We start from the raw sequence: 23,768 nt of genomic DNA on the forward strand, positions 1-23,768 counted from the left end.
TTGAACTAAAATTATCTTAATTAATACAGAGAAAGAAATGTACCTCACTTTGTAGCTAATTTATAATTAACTTGGCTACATCATAGGCATCTTCTAGTCAACCTTTCACAAAGATGTTATGACACACCTCTGGAGTAGGTGGGACTACACTACCACTGTACCGTAACAGCCCTTAACAACTTGAGCCACCTTGTTCAGGCAATACATCCTAGGAAGGTGGCACATGAACTTTTGGGCCAGAAGTTAGGCTGCTTCCACCGTGTCAGAGAATCCCAAAGTTTGATTAATTACATTGTTAACATCTGTTGGCTGTGTAACACCATACATTCATAATTCACAACAGCAGCGGGTGTGTGCCTACAGTAATGACTGTATCCTTTGATTGTGCTGAATTAGTTAGCTCTTGGAAGAGATGCTACTTGTGCAGACATTCAGATGAAAGACTAATACGCAAGTTCCCTCTGTGTCAACAAACACAGGCCGAAGAAAAAGCCTTTGGGAAGGCTATGCATATCTCCATCCAATATGAATCAACACTCAAACACATGACAACAGGTGGAAAATACCTTGGGGGGGCCAATATCTTAATAGATGACCGAGTGGGATATTGATCCCAACAAACCAGATCACTTCATTCACTCAGAGGATGCAAGCATCCATGGTTAGGCCAGCATTTTTGGTCTATCTCCTAACTACCCTTCAGTAGATGCTGATGAGCTGTCTTCCTGAGTGGTTTGCTGGGACATATCAAGAGCTGAAAATGTGTTGCTGGAAAAGCGCAGCAGGTCAGGCAGCATCCAGGGAACAGGAGAATCGACGTTTCGGGCATAAGCCCTTCTACAGGAACCCGAAACCCGGGCTTATGCCCGAAATGTTGATTCTCCTGTTCCCTGGCTGCTGCCTGACCTGCTGCGCTTTTCCAGTAACACATTTTCAGCTCTGATCTCCAGCATCTGCAGACCTCACTTTCTCCTGCGACATATCAAGAGGCAAGCAGAGAGCGTTCCATCCTGACTTGGGCCTTCAGGATGGTGGACAGACTTTGGGTGGACCTGTCCATCAAATTCCCTGTCCTGTCAATGATTACAGTCACTTGACTGATTCCTTGCCCTGTTCTAATGAGTTCAGCTTACATGGCCACCAAAAGGGACAATCAAAACTCTACCCTGGGAAATGACGTCATGGGGAAATCACCCTCCAATTTGCCAATTATCATACCATTACTGTGGAAGAGGGCCGTGGGCTCACTCTGTCAGAGATGTTTCCAGTAGATGGGAGGCTGGTGTGTACGCTCCATCCTGGCACTTTGGCGTGGAGGTATCAGTCACATTACTGTCGGTCTGGAGTCACGAGTAAGGCCAGGCTGGTATGAAAGCCTGATTTCCCCACACACCCCAGGGTACCACTTGTGAACTAAATGGATGTTTGGGGCAATTTATATCTGCGAGGATGCGGTGGGGTGGGGTAGGGAGGGATGGTCTAGATGTTCAGAGGGTTAATGTAGATTCAATGGGCCGAATAGTGTCTATCTGCTTTGTAGGGATTCTATGAGGAGACAGGGTGGTTAAGGTGGCATTTGGCACGCTTGTGGCCTGGATCGATCAGAATATCGAGTACAGGATTTGGGTTATCAAATGATGGCTGTACAAGACATTGGTAAGGCCACATTTTGAGAACTGCAAAATTCTGGTCACCCTGCTATAGAAAAGATGTTATTAAACTTGAAAGCATGCAAAAACATTGACAAGGATGTTACGAGACTGAAAGGTTTGAGTTATAAGGAGAGGCGTAGGCTGAGGGGTGTAGATTAGACTAGTTACAGTGTGGAAACAGGCCCTTCGGCCCAACAAGTCCACACTGACCTGCCGAAGCGCAACCCACCCATACCCCTACATTTACCCCTTCACCTAACACTATGGGCAATTTAGCATGGCCAATTTACCTAACCTGCACATTTTTGGACTGTGGGAGGAAACCGGAGCACCCGGAGGAAACCCATGCAGACACAGGGAGAATGTGCAAACTCCACACAGTCAGTCACCTGAGGTGGGTGACCATATTGAGGTTTATAAAATCATGACGGTCTTAAATAAGGTGATTAGCCAATGTCCTTTCCTCAGATAAGGGTCTCCAAAAGTAGAGGGCATACGTTTAAGGTGAGAGGGGTAAGATTTAAAGGGGACCTGAGGGGTTCCATTTTCATGCAGAGGGTGGTGCGTGTATAGAACGAGCTGTCAGAGGTGATAGAGATGGGTACAGTTACAACATTTAAAAGACATTTGGACAGGTACATGGAGAGGAAAGGTTTACAGGGATATGGGCCAAATGCAGGCAAATGGGGCCAGTTCAGTTTGGGAAATCCGGTTGGCATGGACGAGTTGGGCCAAAGGATCTCTTTCTGTGCTGTATGATTCTGTTGTGCATGGAAAATCGTGTCTCACTAACTTGATTGAGTTTTTTGAGGAAGTGATGAAGAGGATTGATGAAGGCAGAGCAGTGGATGTGGTCAATATGGACTTCACTAAGGTCATAGAGTCATAGAGATGTACAGCACAGAAACAGACCCTTCGATCCAACCCGTCCATGCCGGCCGGATATCCCAACCTAAACTAGTCCCTCCTGCTCGCATCCGGCCCATATCCCTCCAAACCCTTCCTATTCATATACCCATCCAGATGTCTTTTAAATGTTGCAATTGTACCAGCCTCCACCACTTCCTCTGGCAGCTCATTGCATACATGTACCACCCTCTGTGTGAAAAAGGTGCCCCTTAGGTCCCTTTTATATCTTTCCTCTCTCACCCTAAACCTGTGCCATTTGGTTCTGGACTCCTCCACTCCAGGGAAGAGACTTTGTCTATTTATCCTGTCCGTGATCCTCATGATTTTATAAACCTCTATAAGTTGCTGATCTTTGAGGGGCCCTATTCTCTCCCTAGTTACTCTTTTGTCCTAAACGTATTTGTGAAACACCTTTGGATTCTCCATACTCTATTTGCCAAAGCTACCTCATGCTTGCTCTCCTGATTTCCCTCTTAAGTATACTCCTCATGCCTTTATACTCTTCTAAGGATTCATTCCATCTATCTCATCTTCACCTGACATATGCTTCCTTCTTTTTCTTAACCAAACCCTCAATTTCTTTCGTCATCCAGCATTCCCTACACCTACCAGTCTTTCCTTTCACCCTGACAGAAATATACAGTATGTGGACTCTCGTTATCTCATTTCTAAAGGCTTCCCATTTTCCAGCTGTCCCATTACCTGCAAACATCTGCCTTCAATCAGCTTTTGAAAGTTCTTGCCCAACATCATCAAAATTAGCCTTCCTCCAATTTAGAACTTCATCTCTTGAATCTGGTCTATCCTCTTCCATCACTCTTTTAAAACTAATAGAATTATGGTCACTGGCCCCCAAGTACTCCCCCACTGACACCTCAGTCAGTGCCCTGCCTTACTTGCCAAGAGTAGGTCAGGTTTTGCACCTTCTTTAGTGTTTGACAAGGTTAGATCACACAGAATACAGAGGTAACTAGCTGTTTGAATACATAATTAAGTGGTGGTGGTGCGTCGCTTTTCAGACTGGAGACCTCCCAACCCCCTCATAACCCTGCATTTCCCATGGCTAACCCAGACATCCCTGGATACCACGGAGCAATTTAGCACAGCCAATGCACTTAACCTGCATACCTTTGAACTGTGGGAGGACACCTGGAGGGAAAACCACACAGACACACGGAGATTGTGTAAACTCCATGTACATAGTCACCCAAGGGTGGAATCAAACCAAGGTCCCTAGTACTGTAAGGCAGCAGTGCTAATCGCTGAGCCACCTCATGGATTAGTAGTTGAGAATGATCAGGTCAGCCCATGATCTCACTGAAAGGCACAGCAGACTCTATGGGCCGAATGGCTTACTTCAATTCCTTACGTCTTATGAGCTGTCAGCTGCAGGCCTTCATTCCCAGTGCTGAGTATTTTGGAGTGGTTTGGATCCTAGGAAAGGTCTTCAAACTCAGGGGATGATGGGGTGTCAGTGCCTACCTTGTTGTAAAAGCTGAGAAACTGGGACGACAGGTGGAAGTGTTTTTCAGCCAGAAACCGATAGCGACGTCTCTCCTCAGCCAAGGCCTGCTTGTAACTGTTGCGGAGAAATAAATCCAGACTGGACTCCAGGTTGTAGATCCTCTCCTGAAACAGATCATGAACAGACATGAATATGAGGAAACAGGAGAGAAGGGCTCTGGGTGAATGGGGGTTGCAGATTGTCCCAGGAACTACTTCTGCTTAGGGTTATGTCAGACTTTGTGTCGCTTTCTGTTCTGAGGAAGGGAGACCGGATCCGAAACGTCAATTTGGATTTCTCTCCCCGGGTGCTGGGAAACTTGCTGAGCTTTTCCAGCAACCTCTGTTTTTGTTTCTGTGATGATGCTGCCCCTTAAACAAAGTTACGTTGTCCTTGGGTTTTTTGTTGAGATTGTGGTGCTGGAAAAGCACAGCAGGTCAGGCAGCATCCGAGGAGCAGGAGAATCGAGGTTTCGGGCATGTGCCCTTCATCAGGGATTGTATACAGAGCAGTCATAATGCAGAGTTACCAAGAGGGCTGGCTTGGAAGGGTTTCAAGGCCAATTTGATTATAACTAACAGATACTGCCTCAGGAAAAAATCTTTCAAGTTTAAAAAAAACACTTGTAGAAAGAAAGAGGAGTGGCTGGTTTCCTCAGCTCAGCTTTTCTCTGGTTTGGCTTGGTTTTGGTTTGGTTTTAGCCATTAGTCTGGCCAGTCAGGGCTGCTAATGAGTTCTGAAGCTGCTGGATCCCAAAAAGCAGGTCCATGCTGACCCTCCTCTCTCTAACATCACTCCTGGAAGACCCTGTGTTTGATTGTTCCTTTAGTGCCAACGAGAGTTTATGGGCATTGTTGCAAGCATTGGGAACAGAATCATTAATTGGGGATATTCTGCTGGGGTTTCAGATAAGTTAAGTTATTCTGTATTCTGTTCTCTTTTGGTTGTGTTTCTTTCAGTAATTTTGCAAATAAATTCTGTATTGTTCAAAACTGAATGGTTGGGCCAGCTGCATCACTCCCGGAATATCCACTCTACACCTGCTTAAAACAACTAGAAAAGTTAGGGTCTGGGCTACTTTCTTGAAATATTTTGAGGGGGCCTGGCCTGGTCCATAACATTCTCCTACAACGCGGGTTGATGAAACGCGATTTGGTTTTAATGTGATTTGTGAATTGCGGGCCTTTATTTTCTGTAAAGCGAACTCCCGTTTGCTGTTACGCGATTCCCATCCCTGGCACCAGCTGAACGGCAAATACAGTAAATATTCATAAGCAATTATAAAAGAGTTTTAGCCTCATACTTACAACCTTACAAGATCACACGGATAATTTAGAATTCGTAAGTTAAGATATTGGTAAACTGAAAACAGAGGTTGTTTCTCTGATAATATATTGTACTCTAAGATACTTTTACTGATTGGAAAATCCTTACGTGGGCTGGGGGGACATTTCAATAAGGTTCCCAATGTATAGTTGATAAAGTTGACTAAGCTCCTTTTACAATCTGACGAGAAGAGGTTTTACACTTGTAAAGGTGGCTCAGTGATTCGCAATGCTGCCTCACAACACCAGTGACCCCGGTTCAATCCCAGCCTTGGGGGAATGTGTGACATTTGTACATTCTCTATGTGTCTTTGTAGGTTTCCTCCCACAGTCCAAAGATGCGCAGGTTGGATGGATTGGCCATGCTAAACTTCTCATAGTGTGCAGGCAGGGCGGGTTAGCCATGGGAAATATAGGGTAGGGGTGTGGGTCTGGGTGGGATGCTCTTTGGAAGGTTGTTGTGGACTTGATGGGTTGAATGTTGGGATTTTGTGAATATGTTTGGGTAGGTTTACCTTGCAGGAGGTGAAGATAATAATACCACAAACGTTTTCATGTGGACATCATTGACAAGGTCAGCATTTGACAAACTATAGCCAAATGTCAGCCAGGGATATGAAGGAATAGAGAGTTATCATGGGAGGATGACATTAGACCACATCATAGATATCTATTTATTCCTTTCTTCCTCTGTTAAACTGTTTCACTAGATTTACTTCAATGTATTTGTTTTCAACTGAAATAAGTTCTGATTCTGTAGCCTCCCTCACCCCTCCCACCTCCAAACAAATGAAATTTATTTTCTTTTCTGTCTTTTGCAGCTGTGCCTTAATGTTGGTGATGATCACTGCGAGAGGTGAGAACTCTCTTTTACTCTCCTTTGCTTTCCCTTTTCCAGCTCTTCGCATCGATTATCACCAAGTCATCCCCTTTTTCCTGAGGGATCGACAAATTTATATTCTGTTGCTCCGCACAGCCCCTCCCTCACTGAGGCGTCCGCATTTTCAAAACGTGACTTGCTTCTCTCTCTCTGTCCCTGGTCCACACTCACGCCCAGGCCTTCTTGCCAGTTTCTGAATGAAGTTTTTTCTTGGGAGTGCTGAGCTTGGTTTTTTTTTGCTGCTTCCAGAGACATTGCTCTCTTTCCCTGACAGTAACCGTGCTTCCACTGCTAACTGACTGTGTCTTGTTAAAATGGCAATGCTCTTAAAGTGGAAAACTCACTTGCTTCAATTGTTTTGTTTTCTTCTGGGTTTTAGCGAGTTTTGAGAAGATTTGTAGCTCAGGTTGAGGTTCTGGATGTAGGTTTGCTCGCTGAGCTGGATGGTTTATTTCCAGACATTTCGTCACCCCACTAGGTAACATCTTCAGTGGGACTCCGGGTGAAGCACTGTTGATAATTCCTGCTTTCTATTTATATGTTTGGGTTTCTTTGGTTTGGTGATGTCATTTCCTGTGGTGACATCATTTCCAGTTCTTTTTTTCAGGGGATGGTAGATGGAGTCTAACTCAATATGTTTGTTGATCTATCACCCTCTGAGAAACAGAACCGGAAATGACATCACCGCAGGAAATGATGTCACCACAGGAATTGACATCACCAAACCAAAGCAACCCAAACAGAGGCCCACTGAAAATGTTACCTAGTAGGGTGACGAAATATCTGGAAATGAACCTTCCAGCTCAGCGAACAAACCTACATCCATTTCCTTCTGGGTCTTTTGGGGATTTTTTTCATGACAAGAGTCAGTGAGGTACTGTTGCAACCATGTGATATTATCCCTGCTGACCATTCCTCATGTTTTGTGCTATTTACCATCTCCAGCAGTATGTGGTACTGGCGGTAGGTAGTCTGAGGTTGTTTCCCTGTCACCAATCATCCTTTACCCTTGCTTTACCTTGGGTCTACCTATCATTATTTTTTTTTAATTCATCCACAGGATGCGTGTGTCACAGGCTGGGCTAGTATTTATTACTCCATCCTGAATCACCCATAAAAATCAAACACATCGCTGTGCATCTGGAGTCACATGTAGAATGGCAATTTCCTTCTCTAAAGGGAACTACTGAACTAGATGGTGTTTTCCTGATCATCATAAATCAGCTTACGAGGAGAGATTGAGTCTAATCGTATTGGAACTTAGAAGGGTGAAGGGGCTTCGGATTGGTTTCACAGGTCGGTGCAACAGGGCCGAAGGGCCTACACTGCCCTGTAATGTTCTATGTTCCAGTTCATGGTCATCATTAGACAGTGTGTGTGGAGTTTGCACATTCTTCCTGTATCTGCATGGGTTTCCTCCCACAATACAAAGATGTACAGGTTAAGGGTGAATTGGCCAGGCTAAATTGCCCCATAGTATCCAGGGATGTGTCAGTTAGGTGCATTAGTCAGGGGTAAATGTAGAGTAATGGGGCAGGGGAATAGGTCTGGGTAGGTTACTCTTCCGAGGGTAAGTGTGGACTTGGTGGGCCGAAGGGCCAGTTTCCACACTGGAGAAATTCTATGTTTCTTAATTAAAGTTTTTTTTTAACTGAATTCAAATCCCACCATCTGCTCTGATAAGATTCAAACTCGGCCCCCCCGGACACGACCTGAGTCTCTGAGTTAACAGCCCAGTGATAAGACCACTGGGCCCTCACCTCCTCTGATAGCAGATACTTCACTAGAAAGTATTGACAGACGATGCATTGCATAGTAACAATGAATGCAACTAATTTCAGTCAGGCATAGCAACCAGGACTTTAGGAGCTGGTGCAGATACATCTGCTCCCTCTGAAAGCTGTAGTAGAACTCCTTGACCCTACTTACAGACTGTGGGCGACATCAGTAGAATGGGTGGAGCCAATGTGAACCCCTTCAGAACTCTACAGGATGATTTGGCATGGATAGGTTAGATTAGATTCCCTACAAGCCCTTCGGCCCAACATGTCCACACCAACCCTCCGAAGAGCAACTCAGCCAGACCAATTCCCCTACACCTAACACTACGGGCAATTTAGCATGGTCAATTAACCTAAACTGCACATCTTTGGATTGTGGGAGGAAACCGGAGCACCTGGAAGAAACCCACACAGACACGGGGAGAATGTGCAAACTCCACACAGACAGTTGCTCGAGGCAGGAATTGAACCTGGGTCCCTGGCGCTGTGAGGCAGCAGTGCTAACCACTGAGCCACCGTGCCACCTAAACTGCACATCCTTGAATTGTGGGAGGAAACTTCAGAACTATAACTTTAAACAACAATCATTACCCAACAGTTCTGCAGACAAGTTGATGGGAAGAATACTAGCTCTAGAGTGGCACAGTGCTTCAGTGGGGAGCACTGCAGCCTCCCAGCGCCAGGGACCCGGGTTTGATTCCAGCTTCGGGTGACTATCTGTGTGGAGTTTGTACATTCTCCCCGTGTCTGTGAGGGTTTCTGCCGGGTGCTCCGGTTTCCTCCCACAATCCAAAGATGTGCAGGTCAGGTGGATTATCCATGCCAAATCATCCTGTAGAGTCCAGGGATATAGAGGTTAGGTGAATTAGTCAAGGTAAACACAGGGTTAAGCAGATGAAGTGGGGTGCTCTTCAGAGGATCATTGCAGACCTGACGGGCCAAATGGCCTCTTGCTGCACTGTCGGGATTCCATGATCCTTTTTGTTAATTTATTCAGCTAAGTCCATTCATTAACTCAACTCATTGAGTCAGGGTTGCTTCCCTTGTCTCTGTCCAACTCATGCTCAAATTTTCTGGGGTTCGTCACAATGGGTTTTGTCCTTTATCCAGTTAAGCTTTGTCAGCTGTTTGGGTTGAAGACTCTTGAGCAATGTAATGATAGATGCCTCAACATCCAGTTATTAGGGACAAATCACCTTACGCAGTATTACCCTATACCTGTTGACAAAATTCCACTGACAAAATTGGGCGAGTCAATTGGCAGACCTTAGCCAAACATCAATAAATTAATCAACAATCTCAAAATCAGTGATCGATTCTCCAGATTAGCTCAGCTCCTTTCAGAATAGTGCGCAAATAAGCTCCAACAGCCCTGACAAAGAAGGATAAGCAAACTGCTGAAACACACAAAGGACCTCAAATCCCACTGCTACACAAAAGGCAGTGCAGCCCGGGTCAACAATACTGTCCTGAAAGGCTTCACATAAATGCAAGTAGTTGTTGTTACAAGACCTACAATGCTGTCTTGAAAGGTTTTGACTCTGTGTTCTACAGTCTGTTCCCCCGGACGCACACTGAGACAGACATCGACTGCACCTGGAGGACCATCAATTCGGGGAACAATAGACTGGGTTATTCGTTCAATGATAATCACACTCCACCAGAACCTGCCCGCAAACTCATTGTGTTATCAAGTATATTCAAACTGCATTGGATGAAATATATGTTGTAGGCTTTGGAGATGTTGCAGAAGAGGTTTACCAGGATGCTGCCTGGATTAGAGGGTATGAGCTATAAGGAGAGGCTAGAAAAACTAAGGTTGTTTTCTCTGGCAGAAGCTGAGGGCAGAAAATGTGTTGCTGGAAATGCGCAGCAGGTCAGGCAGCATCCAAGGAACAGGAGAATCGATGTTTCGGGCATAAGCCCTTCCTCAGGAAGGAAGCTGAGGGCAGACTTGATAGAAGTCTATAAAATTATGAGATGCACAGATAGGGGTTCATGGTTAGAATCTTTTTCCCAGAGTTGAAATATCTAAAACTAGGGGGCAAGCATTTAAGTGAGAGGGTGAAAGTTTAAAGTAGATGTGAGGAGCAAGTATTTTACATAGAGGGCGGTAGGTGTCTGGAATGTGCTGCCAGGAGTGGTGATGGGGGCAGATACAATCGGGGCATTTAAGGGGCTTTTAGATAAGCTCATGAATATGCAAGGAATGGAGGGATATGGACCAAGGGCAGGCAGAAGGGATTAGTTTAATTTGGTGTAACATTGTCAGCCGAAGGGCCTGTTCCTGTCCCATGTTGTTCTATGTTCTTCATAGTTCTTAATGCTATAACATAGAGAGAAGTTAGAAAATTAATATGAAATCTTCACTGTTGTTATAACCCAGCAATCCCTCAGAAACATTAACTGTGCAAGTTCAACCTGTTGACTTTTGCCCTACATACTGTCTCGAAAACATGAAGTTTATCAGAACATACACTATTGTTCGCTCAGTCACCTGCATGTCCCTGGTCTGTGAGCTCCTCATTCTGTCCAATCGCTGGAGCTCAGCATTCGCCCCACTCAGAACCTCAATCCGGTTCCTATGTTCCATTTCAAATCGATGTTTGCTTTCCTACAGAGAACAAGAAGAACCATTTGTTATTTTTGCTCACAGAACTGGATTGTTCCAGAAGCAAAATGGTAGAGTCTACGGCAGACATTCTCACGTAAAGGGTTGCCCCCAGGAGTAAACCCTGCATCCCCTACGATCTGGACTTTGTCATTGGCGGGAACATGCGGTTGAATAAAGTTGTTTAATTAAGTATTTGGGGCACATATAAGGAGTCGAAGAGTTTGGTGCTGGAAAAGCACAGCCAGTCAGGCAGCATCCGAGGAGCAGGAGAATCGATGTTTCAGGCATCAGTTCCTGAAGAAGGGCTTATGCCCGAAATGTCAATTCTCCTGGTCCTCGGATGCTGCCTGACCGGCTTTTCCAGCGCCACACTCTTCGACTCTGATCTTTAGCATCTGCAGCCCTCACTGTCTCCACAAAAAAGGACAGAGTTGCACCCATGACTGTGTAGAACCAACACTCAAAAGCAAATTTTATTTTGTTTCCTTTCTGAGACTTTTGTTTGGTTTGAGTGCCCTCTTAAGGGGATGTCACCTCTCTGTTTCATTTAATTCCATTTGACTGATTTATTCAAAATGAGTGGTGTGATCTTTAGGGGGCTGTCACTTGCTTATTTTGTTTTACAGATGAGGATCATTTTCCTTGGGACAAAGGAGACTGAGGGAGATTGAGGTCTCCAAAGCAATGAGGGGCTTAATGGATAGAGTGGGCAGGGAAGTCCTCGAGAGGCGAGGTCATCATCCGAGGGGCCAATAGGGGCACGGTAACTCATTGGGGGTGGCACGGTGGCTCAGTGGTTAGCACTGCTGCCTCAAAGCACCAGGGACCCAGGTTCAATTCCAGCCTCGGGTGACTGTCTGTGTGGAGTTTGCACATTCTTCCCTGCTTGGGTTTCCTCTGAGTGCTCCAGTTTCCCACCACAGTCAAAAGTTGTACAAGTTAAGGTGGATTGGGCAGGCTATATTGTCCATAGTGTTCAGGGATGTGTGGGTTAGGTGCATTAGTCAGGGAAAGTGTAGAGTATTAGGATAGAGGAATGGTTCTGGGTGGGATACTCTTCAGAGGGTTGGTGTGGACTGGTTGGACCAAATGGCCTGTTTCTACACTGTAGGGATTCTATGATAAAGGTGATCAGTGGAAGGATTAACGGGGACATGAGGATAAACATCTTCACCTCAAGGCTGGAGGTGTCTGAAGTTCACCACCCAGTTCAGTGGTTGAGGTGACCATCTGAAGCCCTCCAACCTGCAGGGCTATGGACCTAATGTTGAAAATTGGAATTAAAATGGGCAGACTGTCCATTCACCTAACACAGACCTGATGGGCCAAAGGGCCTCTTGCTGTGCTGTAACTTTCTGTGGTTCTATGGCTTATCCAGACCTCTAGCCATTGAGAGTTAAGCTTCAGAAAACTGAATCCTAACATTAAAACCGTACGACAGTCAAAAGCAAAGACTCCTTTCCGGACAAAACTCCCCAAAACACGGTATTCCGTGTCTTCGCCTTGATCCATAAGAGTTGAAGTTTGGGGTGAGATCAGCCAGCACTCCTACACAGCTGGCACAGTCCCCACAGTGAAAGACTCTTAAATGCAGGAGGTCTCTCACAGTTACTCACACTTATATACTTCATGTCCAACTGTGTATTACGGTCCATTTCCCGAAGGAGATCATCATTGAACCTCCGAAACTGTGAAAGTAAACATTATATGTTAGAACACTGAGCCAGTTGTGAAGCTCAAACGTCAACAGTATTGGAGCATTGCATACAGGATGTCGCATGACTCAATGATCCTTCAAAAATGGCATTTGGTTAAAAAACTTCACAGAATTGAATGAATAGTGTAAATAATGAGTGCCTTTCTTTTAAACATGTAATCATGGGATGTGGCTGGGTCTGCATTTATTGCCAATTCCTAATCACAGTTAAGAGTCAGCCACATTGCTCTGGGTCTGGAGGCACATGTAGGCCACAGGTAAGGTTTCCTTCCCCACTGAATCATAGAATCCCTACAGTACAGATTCAGCCCACTGAGTCTGCACCAACCCTCCAAAGAGCATCCCTCCCAGACACAGAACCCCACCCTATCCCTCTAGCCCTGCATTTCCCATGGCTAATCCACCTAGCCTGCACATCACTGGACAATGCAGGATAATTTAGCATGGCCAATCCACCAAACCTGCTCATCTTTGGATTGTGGGAGGGATCCGGAGTACCAGGAGGAAACCCACGCAGACACAGGGAGAATGCACAAACTCCACACTGACAGTCACCTGAGGCTGGAATTGAACCCTAGCACTGTTTAAGTCTGGGCAGATTGGCTGATCACTCAGATAGAGAGATGGGTGTAGGCACATAGATAAACAGATAATTTCAGAGTTGCCATGACAATATGAAGAATTGATATCGATATGAAAATTCAGCATATAGGTTGGTGAAGACCTTCAAAGAATCATAGAGGTGTACGGCACAGAAACAGACCGTGCCGTACACCTCTATGGTCTAAATCGCCCATGCCGACCAGATATCCTAAATTAATCTAGTCCCATTTGCCAGCACTTGGCCAATAACGCTCTAAACCCTTCCTATTCACATATCCATCCAGATGCATTTTAAATGTTGTAACTGTACCAGCCTCCACCACTTCCTCTGGCAGCTCATTCCATACACGCACCACACTTTGTGTGAAAAAGTTGCCCCTTAAGTCCCTTTCAAATCTTTCCCCTCTCACCCTAAACCTATGCCCTCTGGTTCTGGACTCCACCACCCCAGGGAAAAAGACTGCCTATTCACCCTATCCATGCTCCTCATGATTTTATAAACCTCTATCAGGTCACCCCTCAGCCTCTGACGCTCCAGGGAAAACAGCCCCAGGATATTCAGCCTCTCCCTATAGCTCAAACACTCCAACCCTGGTAACATCCTTGTAAATCTTTACTGAGCCCTTTCAAGTTTCACAACATTCTTTTGTTGGATGGAGACTAAAATTGCACGCATTATTCCAACAATGGCCTAACCAATGTCCTGTACAGCTGCAACATGACCTCCTAACTCCTATAGTCGAGAGTGTGGTGCTGGAAAAGCACAGCAGGTCAGGCATAATCCAAGGATCAGGAGAATTGACGTTTCAGGCATAAGCCATTTATCAGGAAGCCCTTCACCTCCCAACTCCTGTACTTAATACTCTGACCAATAAAGGAAAGCATACCAAACATCTTCTCCACTATCTTATCTACCTGTGACTCCACTTTCAAGGAACTATGAACCTTCAAGATCTCTTTGTTCAGCCACACTCCCTAGGACCTTACCATTAAGTGCATAAGCCCTATCTGATTTGATTTTCCAAAATGCAGCACCTCGCATTTATCTATATTAAACTCTGTCTGCCACTCCTCAGCCCATTGGCCCGTCTGATCAAGATCCCGTTGAACTCTGAGGTGACCTTCTTCGTTATGCACAACACCTCCAATTTTAGCGTCAACTACAAACTTACTAACTATACCTTCAATGTTCACATTCAAATCAATGAAATAAATGATGAAAAGTAGTGGACCCGGCTGCAATCTTTGTGGCACTCCCACTGGTCACAAAAATAAAAAATCCAGGTATCTCCAGAGAATCTGCACCATCTGCATTTTCCCATGGTCCTTCAAAACCCCAAGTCTCATACATGTGGAGTACGAGAGCTAGAGAAAGTTTAATGTGCTCCTTCCAGTCTCGATCCTAACAACAGTTATAGCCAATCTGTACAATAAAATAAAGTATAAAATCATAAAAGACTGCAGAATTATGAACATTTCAGTATACAAATAAATACAAGAGGTTGTAACTTTATTTGAAAGGTATTTAAATTGTTCAATATTTAACCACTATGAAAATATTCATTAGTATCTTTATCCCATTGTAAGAGTTCTTTGCCTGAGCTGACACTGTTCGGTATAAAGGTGCCACCATTTAGCTTAGGTTGTCCTGAATCAGGGTAAGAGAAGTTGCCCTCAGTGTATATCCAGTTACCCTGCTTTAGATGCACCCAAAGTAGACAGGCAGGAGGCTGGAAGAACATAACAAGCCTGTAGATAGAGAAATCGATGTTTCAGATGTAACCCTTCTTCAGGACTGGGGGATGGGTGTGGGGGGAGGTGGCGGCAGTGGTAAAGTGGCGATAGGTGAAGACAGGTAGAGGGTACAACCTGGTTGGTCAATGGGAGGACTGAATCCGGTTGGTTGCAGAAGGAGTGGAAGGGAGTGGGAAGGGGCTGGGAAGGGAGTCAGGGGATAGGGATGGAGGTTATTTGAAATTGGAGAACTCAATGTTGAATCCTCTGGGCTATAGGGTGCTGAAGCGGAAGATAAGGTGGAGTTTCTCCAATGGGAGCTGTGGTTTGTTTAGGCAATGGAGGAGGCCTAGGATGGTCATGATGGGAAGGGAGTGGTTGGGGGAATTGAAATGGGCGCTGTCTGGGAGGGCTGGTCGGCCAGAGGTCACCTGGTCTGTGATTCCTTTCATGGTGGAACAGCTAGTGTTTGGGCCCACAAGTCTTGATGAATGGTTAGGAAACATCACCAATTTAATCTGATGCCTACGTGATTGGTCAAAGGCAGGGTTGCAATAGTTAATGTAAAAATGGTGGATCCAAAGATTGCGGATCAGCTACTCCTTTTAATTAGATCCTTTCCCTCTATCCCACGGACTCCTGGCTGGTTCTCAGTCCCAGCCAACAATCCAATCCCAGAATAACTGATGGCTTTGCAGAATTCCCAACAGCCTAATGCATGTGGAGTCCATGCCTTCAGAACAGGGAGGCTGGAAGGGGAAGAGATTCAATGGAGTGATTGAATAGGATGCGTAGAGGCAGAAGGTCCACTCAGGAGACATGAGCACCAGGTTGGCAGCCTGAGTGCAGTACTGACTTTGGGGTGGAGAGAGAGAGAGAGTGTGCTTGTGTGTGTATGTGTGTGTGTGTTGAGGGAGGGATCTGTGTAACCTAAAATTTAGTCTCACTGCAAAGAGGAAGTACTTACAATTACTTCCAGGTTGTTGCTGAGTTGCCTCTGAGTATCCGTCATCTGTAACAACACCTGACCTTAACAATGACAGGAGAATAAACAAGAAAATCAAATTACTGAGGAATAAGGACCTGCTTTGAAATTAATTAAAACATTAGAAGGTAAAAGCAATTGGAGGAAGCCTTGCAGCCCACACAGTCCTGGCACGTTGTGGTCCTCCCATTATGGTAGCAGCAGTATCCTCGATGAACCTAACACATTTCCCTCCACCATCTAACCGTGAAGACCTTTCAAAATGTCGATTGCCGGGTTTCATATTACCACGGTCCTTAAAGTCAAGCAACATGCAAAGAGCATTGCTCACTTAGCCTAATATGTTGGTCAGGAAGGTGTTGACTTGCTCGCTGAGCTCCGAAGTTTGTTTGCTATATGTGTTTTGTAGCCAGCTGTGAAGCAACTTAGGGATGTTTTACCAGGTTAAAGTGGTTATATAAATGCAAATTGTTATTGTTTGTTTTTGTTGTGTTCTTCCTAATATCTGACAGAAGTGAACTTTTACCAGTTTAACTTGTATCTGTTTTTAATTGAGGCCCATAGTGTTCTGGACCCACCCTGCTTGTATTGTGTAGAACAGAGTTCCCATTCACCAGAAACTGAAGGGAATGGATTTGCCATATAAACAATGCAAGAGCAGGCCAGAGGCTTGGAATTCTACAGCGAGTAACGCACCTCCTGACTCCCCAAAGCCTGTTCACTATCTACAAGGCACAAGTCAGGAGTGTGATGGAATATTCCCCACTTACCTGGATGGGTGCAGCTCCAACAACACTCAAGAAGCTTGACACCATCCAGGACAAAACAGCCCGCTTGATTAGCACCACATTCACAAGCATCCACTCCCTCTACCACCGATGCTGAGTAGCAGCAGTGTCTATCTATAAGATTCACTGTAGAAGTTCATCAAAGATCCTCAGACGGCACCTTCCAAACCCACGACCACTTCCATCCAGAAGGTCAAAGGGCAGCAGTCAGATGGGAATACCATCAACTGCAATAAAAACCAAATGAACTGCGGACGCTGTAAACCAGAAACAAAAACAGAAGTTGCTGGAAAAGCTCAGCAGGTCTGGCAGCATCTGTAGAGAGAACTCAGAGTTAACGTTTTGGGTCAAGTGGCTCTCCTTCAGAACTGACTCAGGGAAATTACTGAGGAATCCAGAACCAGGGGTCGCAGTTTAAGGATACATTTAGGACCAAGATGAGGAGAAACATCTTCACCCAGAGAGTAGGGAGCCTGTGGAATTCTCCACCACATAAAGTAGTTAAGGCCAGAACGTTGAATGCTTTCAAGAAGAAGATAGATATTGTTCTTAGGGCTAAAGGAATCAATTCTAATGATGACCATGGACCCATTGCCAGTTGTTAGAAAACCCATCTGGTTCACTAATGTCCTTTAGGGAAGAAATCTGCCATCCTTGCCTGGTCTGGTCTACATGTGACTCCACACCCACAGCAACTCTTAATCTCCCTCTGGACAATTGGGGATGTGCAATAAATGCTAGCAATAGCCAATGATGCCCACATCCCATGAATGAATAACAAAATTCATTTATTTACAAATCCTATAAAACAAAAGACAAGCTAAGTCTGGCAACAGTAATTGAAAAATTACTCTGTGCTCACTTGACAACAAAGCATTGTGGCTTTGTTAACAACAGTCATTTTTTGTACTGGACAGTGACTGTTCTCAGACCAGGCGCCACAACTACGTAAGATGTGCTGGTGTGGAATGCATGATGTGCAGGGCTGGGGAGGCTGCAAAGAGTTGAATAATGAACCCCCTCTCAAGCACCAAAGACGCATTTCCACTAGGATTCAGCTCATTGTCACTGAACTGTGAAAAACCAGATGCCCCACACTTGGACTGAGACAAGGAAATATTTCATCACTCAGAGTTTACTCAACTCGAGGAATTCTCGACCCCAGAGGGTGGGTCACTGGTTGTATCAAGAAGGAAACCAATCCAGTTTTAATGGCATCAAAGGATATGGAAGGAAATTGGGATAATGTCGCTGAGTTAAAGTATCAGCCTTGTGGGCAGGCGATGACCTAGTGGTATTATCACTGAACTGTTAATCCAGAGACTCAGGATAATGTTCTGGGGACCTGGGTTGAAATCCTGCTATGTTAGACGATGGAATTTGAATTCAATTAAAGTCCTAATGGTGACCATGAATTGATGTTGGGAAAATCCTGACACTAATACCCTTTAGGGAAGGAATCAGCCATCCTTATCTGGCCTACATGTGACTCCAGACCCACAGCAATGTGATTAGATTAGATTAGATTACTTACAGTGTGGAAACAGGCCCTTCGGCCCAACAAGTCCACACCGACCCGCCGAAGCGTAACCCACCCAGACCCATTCCCCTACATTTACCCTTCTCCTAACACTATGGGCAATTTAGCATGGCCAATTTGCCTAACCTGCACATTTTTTTTGGATTGTGGGAGGAAACCGGAGCAACCGGAGGAAACCCACGCAGACACGGGGAGAACGTGCAAACTCCACACAGTCAGTCGCCTGAGGCGGGAATTGAACCCGGGTCTCTGGCGCTGTGAGGCAACAGTGCTAACCACTGTTATGTGGTTGACTCTTAACTGCCCTCTGGGTGATAAATGCTGACCTGGCCAGCGCTGCCTTTATCCCATAATATAATATCGAATAATAAATAAATCATATTGAATAGTGGGACGAGCTGGAAGGACCAATGGCCTACTACTGCTTCTGGTTTCACCGTATGCTATGAGAAGACTGAAGCCTGCAGCTTATTACACCTCATGCGCATGATCCACAGAAAGCAAAGAGTAAGGAAACTGTTGTTTTATACTTTATGTCCCCTGTGGGAGATAAGGAACTATCACAATGAACACATTTTATGAGTCTCTGATTCTTTCTCCCATCCTATCCTTGTACCCTCAGGCCAGATAACATGATATCGTTACCTAGCAACATGTGATTATTGTAGTGTGGAAACAAAGGTCCAAGTCAAAGCACTTGGCAAAGTTTTCTCTCGTAAATAGTCGAGCTACAGTGTTCAGTCCGATGTTTCTGGGGTTTCCATCTCGCACAGTAAGGGGAATTTTACACACAGCCTCTTGTAGGTTGGTTGGCCTGAGGAGTTAGGCGAAAGTGAGGACTGCAGATGCTGGAGATCAGAGTCTAGGTTACAGTGGTGCTGGAAAAGCACAGCAGATCAGGCAGCATCCGAGGAGCAGGAAAAATCGATGTTTCAGGCAAAAGCCCTTCATTAGGAATGGCCTGAGGAATTGCTGAGTACCCACTGACCACCGTTCCGTCTGACTATGGCTCCCCCTTTGGGGCTGCATTGTGACTCAAGTTAGTGACCGTGGCCAACAAACGTGGATATGTTCCAAAGGAAACTTTAATGGCAGGTGTTAAGTAACGTTAGTCAAGGTGTAGACCCTCTCAGCCTGTCATAGTCACTTTGTTTAGGTAGGAATGGTGTGGAAATATGGGGGAAAAAAAAGGGGATTGGGGTCATCAAACTGTTACAGCCCCGAAGGGCTGAATAGCCTCATTCTGTGCTGTAACGATGTAGTGATCAGACAGAAAAGTGAATGACATGATTTAAAACCCACTCAGAGTTGAGAAAGAAATGACTTCACCTGGAGAGTGGGGAGCCTGTGGAATTGTCTCCCACAGAAAGTGTTTGATGCCAAAATGTTAAATATTTTAAGAAGGAGATGGATATAGTTCTTAGGGAATGTGTGATTCCTGACGAACACATTCCCAATGAAAAGCTTATGTTCAAAACGTCGACTCTCCTGCTCCTCAGACACTGCCTGACTGGCTGTGCTTTTCCAGCACTACACGTTTTGACTCTGGTCCAAGATTCACTGACAATGTGTGATGATGCTGTGACTTTGAGAGGTTATTTTGTCCAGGTTTTTTTTTGAAGAGAGGTTTTAAGACAGAAGTGCAGAGCTATCTACTTGGAGAGGCAAAAAACAGCTTGTGAGGCCTTGGAGTGTTTTCTTTTGTGAAGTTGGAACAATAGAAGCAGCCTGGCTGGGTGTGGCCAGCTCTCACAGGCCAGGATTTCTACTCTTTTTTTTAGGTTTAGCTTTCGGTAGTTGCTTTTGTGGTTAGGGTTAGGGTTAGGGTTAGGGCCTGAAGAAGTGGAAGCTATATTTCCAACTCCTGATGACAGCCAAAATCTGGGGGTTCTCTTCCCCTAAGACAGAACCCCCAGCAGGATTGCACGTGAGACAAAATCTGCTTTTCTGAGGGGTGTGCTTATGGAATATTACCATACTAGAATGGTTAATTAGTAATAGTTACTGTATCTATTATTCTGTTATGATTTCCAACAGTATTAAGTTATTTCAAATTCCTCTATCTTTGGTTGTATTTTAACGATAGTGTTTGAGTAAATTTTCGGTAGATATGAAGCTGGAAAAGCACAGCAGGTCAGACAGCAGGAGAGTCAACTGAAACCGTTCATCAGGACTGGGGAAGGGGAGGGAGCCCAGAAGTAAATAGAGGGGCTGGGGGAAGGGTAGTTGGGATGGTGATAGGTAGACGCAGGTCGGGGATTGTTGCAATTGGTCAGTGGGAAGCGTGGAGAAATAGGTGAATAGGAAGTCGGAGAGATTAGGGCAGTTCAGCGAGGTGAGGAGGAGGGGGAGGGCTGGACATGGGATAAGGTTGGGGGAGGAGGGATTTTGAAGCTGACGAAAGGCGAAATATTAGGTGTTGTTCCTCCAGTTTCTGTTTGACCTCACAGTAGAGGAGGCCAAGAAGAGACATTGATGCGTGATCCACGAATCTGTCCCGGAATTGCTTTTGGTCTTCATGATATACAGGAGACCACATCAGCAGCAAGGTTGGGTGTCGGGCAGGTGAACCCCTGTCCGACCTGGAAGGATTGTTTAGGGTTTTGGGTTGGAGGTGAGAGGGGAGGTGTGGGGTCAGGTGTTATACCCCCTGCAGTTGCAGGGAAAGGTACTGGGTGTGGTGGAGAACTTGGTGGGTGGGTGCAGAGCTGACGAGGGAGTCGTGAAATGAACAGCCCCTGCGGAAAGTGGACAGGGGTGGGGAAGCAAATATCTTTTTGGTGGTGGGGTGAGATTAACATTGAATAGTGTGGCCAATCGAATTGCATCTGGAACACAGCACAGCACATCTACCTTTAAAATGGGAAAAAGTTAGGGTGTAAGCTACCTTGCTAAAATATTTTCGAGGCGGTCTGGTCTGGTTAACAAATGAAACATGCAACTTGACGGTTCTAGACTCGGACGAATACTGAACAAACCAAACACCACCGATCTTTCCCGGAGACGAGAGCTTCCCTGTTTCCCCGCCGCAAGAGCGGTGGTCAGCCTAGCTCAGGGGAGACCAGGGAAAAGCCCAAATTCTCCGAGGATTTTGATACTTACCCAGTGTCTGTGATGTGGAAGTCTGTAAGGCCTGTGCGCCAAATTTCTCGACAGCAGTGAAGTAATCATTAGCTGCAGTGACCAACACTGGAAAAGAGGGTTGAGAAGACAATAAGATAAAGATCTTTCGAAAAGGGGGGGTTTGATAAAAATGACCGATGTGGATACAAGCAGAACGTTGAACCTTTTCCCAGCCATGGCTGCAAAATAGCGGGCAATATCCATCATTTAAAGAGTCGTGCCACCCCTCAGGTGAGGGCCATTGTTTTATTTAACTCTAAAAATCAATTGAGAAGACCCGGATTCAAGTCCCACTTTATCCAGAGGTGTGTGATGACATGCTTGTACAGATTGTTTGGAAAAATGGGTTAATTAAAAAAAAAACATGGCCGACCCATGTCAGAAGAAGAAGAAAAAACGGGGAAAAAACATCAAGCAGAGGCCCTCCTGTGGCGTAGCGAAAGAGTTTCTACCCCAGGACCGAGTGCCCTGGGTTCAAATCCCTCCTGTTCCAGTGATGTGTAATAACATCTTTGAAGAGGTTGTTTAGAAAAAGCAGTGTGGTAAAACTTTGCCAAATGATGGCCTCTGGAACAAAATCTAGCCCTGCCTCAGTTCTAGAGAAAACCTGAAATAATCAACATCGTGGTGCAGTGGGTAGTATCCCTTCCTGTAGGCCTGGGTTCAAGCCCCACCTGCCCAGAGGCATGTAATAATTTAGGAAGAGGAATAAGCCCTTCAGCCCATCAAGTTTAGTCTACCATTTAAAGTAATTGTGGCTGATTATCCACTTCAATGTCTTTTACCCTGTAAGCCTGTCGAACACCAAGAATCAGAAATCTATCAATCTCTACCTTAAACTTGCTCAAAGACTGAGCCTCCGCATCCCCCGTAACATAAAATTCCAAAACAAAAAATTCACCACCTTCTGAGCAAAAATAAATTATCCTCATCTTAGTTCCACATCTCATCCTCTGTATTTTTTAATTGTGTGAAAGTGTTTGTAACTGAAGTGCATTACACAGTTGTGCTTTGAGAAGGGACTGTAAAAGATACACCTCCTCCATAGAGTCATAGTCCTAGAGTCATACAGCATGGAAACAGACCATTCAGTCCGACCAGCCCATGCTGAACCTAATCCCAAATTAAATAGATCCACCTGCCTGAGCTTGGCCCTTATCCCTCCAAACCTTTCCTATTCATATACTTATCCAAGTGTCTTTTAAATGTTGTAATTGTGCCGCATCCACCACCTACTCAGTAAGTTCATTCCACACACGGACCACCCTCTATGTAAAAGATTGCAGCTCAAATCTTTTTAAAATCTCTCTCCTCTCACCTTAAAAATGTGCCCTCTACTCTTGAAATCCTAGGGAAAAGACAGCTACCACCCACCCAATCTATGCCCCTCATGATTTTATAAACTCCGATAAGGTCACCTCTCACCCTCCTATTCTCTAGCAAAAGAAGTCCTAGCCTATCCAGACTTTCTTCATAGCTCAAACCTTCCATGCCCGGCAACATTCTGGTAAATCTTTTCTAACCCCTCTCTAGCTTAACAATATCCTTCCTACAACAGGGTGACCAGATCTGGACACAGTGCTCCAGAAGAGGCCTCACTAACATCCTGTACAACCTCAACAAGGTCCCAACTCCTGTACTCAAAGAACTGATCAATGAAGGCAAGTATGCTAAACACTTTTTTAACCATCCTGTCTAGATGTGATGCAAACTTCAAATAATTATGTACCCGAACCTTTAGGTCCCTCTGTTCCTCAACACTACCCAGGGCCCTACCATTAATTGTACAAGTCCTGTCCCCTGTTTGTTGTATCAAAGTGCAATACCTCGCATTTATCCAAGTTAAACTCCATCTGCTATTTTTCAGCCCATTGATCCATTTGATCGAGATCCCTTTGCAATCTTAGAAAACCTCAAACACTGTCCAGCACCAGATTCAACTGTGGCTCACATGTGTCACTTCCACATCTCAGTCAGAAAATTGTGGTTTAAAGTTCAACTTCAGTGATTGAAATACAAATCCCAGGCTGAAATTAGAATTTGATTTAACATCACACGTGCTCAAATGAGTCCAGAGAAAAGTGTGCAAGTCGTCACTTATGGCGCCATCTCAGGTACAAAAGTCCCACGTACAGTTTCTTCAGTCACAGTTCTTAGCAAAATGGAGAAGTAGAAAGTCCAGCATTGCAGATTTCAGGAATAAATTAAAAAATGGAGATAGAAAAAGAAATGTTCAGTGCAATGGACTTCCTACTTCGTAAACCCTGATGTGAAGCCTGGAGCAGTCTCAAGTCAAGGCCCTAGCCATCTCTCCACACCAGGCCTTGACTCTAGATTACTCTAGGTTTCACCTCAGGGTTGACCAGGCCCTGGAATCATCTCAAGACCGGAAGGCCATGTTAAGGCCACACTGGCTGAGAGACTGCCATGATGGGCCATTGGGAGGTCACCAGGCTGGGCCGAGACGAGTCCACATCAGCCCGAGAGACCGCCACATTTGACCACCAGGCCTCCATGCCAGGCCGCTACGCCAGGCTGAGGGGACACTTGGTCAGGCCTGAGCAGAGGCCGGGAGTTCAGAGATCAGAGGTAGGACGCCAACACTAAGGGAGT

General features: G+C 45.3%; 1 protein-coding gene across 3 annotated transcripts in view; it reads right to left on the bottom strand.

Annotated features, from left to right (window-relative positions):
* Positions 1-23,768, bottom strand: part of LOC122541977 (BAR/IMD domain-containing adapter protein 2-like 2) — a 73,240-nt gene that overhangs the window by 32,750 nt on the left and 16,722 nt on the right. The window contains exons 3-7 of one of the 3 annotated variants that reach the window (XM_043679272.2): positions 21,135-21,221; positions 15,687-15,748; positions 12,282-12,353; positions 10,549-10,665; positions 4,044-4,190 (exon numbers count right to left, since the gene is read on the bottom strand). In XM_043679272.2, the coding sequence (XP_043535207.2) occupies positions 4,044-4,190; positions 10,549-10,665; positions 12,282-12,353; positions 15,687-15,748; positions 21,135-21,221 (485 nt within the window). The remainder of the gene's footprint in view (positions 1-4,043; positions 4,191-10,548; positions 10,666-12,281; positions 12,354-15,686; positions 15,749-21,134; positions 21,222-23,768) is intronic. The other 2 variants (XM_087978299.1, XM_087978298.1) reach the window with 2 other exon arrangements.

This window comes from Chiloscyllium plagiosum, unplaced genomic scaffold (assembly GCF_037043375.1).
Source record: "Chiloscyllium plagiosum isolate Xiang-an unplaced genomic scaffold, Cpla_swu_hap1 HiC_scaffold_33, whole genome shotgun sequence".
Taxonomy (NCBI): Eukaryota; Metazoa; Chordata; class Chondrichthyes; order Orectolobiformes; family Hemiscylliidae; genus Chiloscyllium; species Chiloscyllium plagiosum.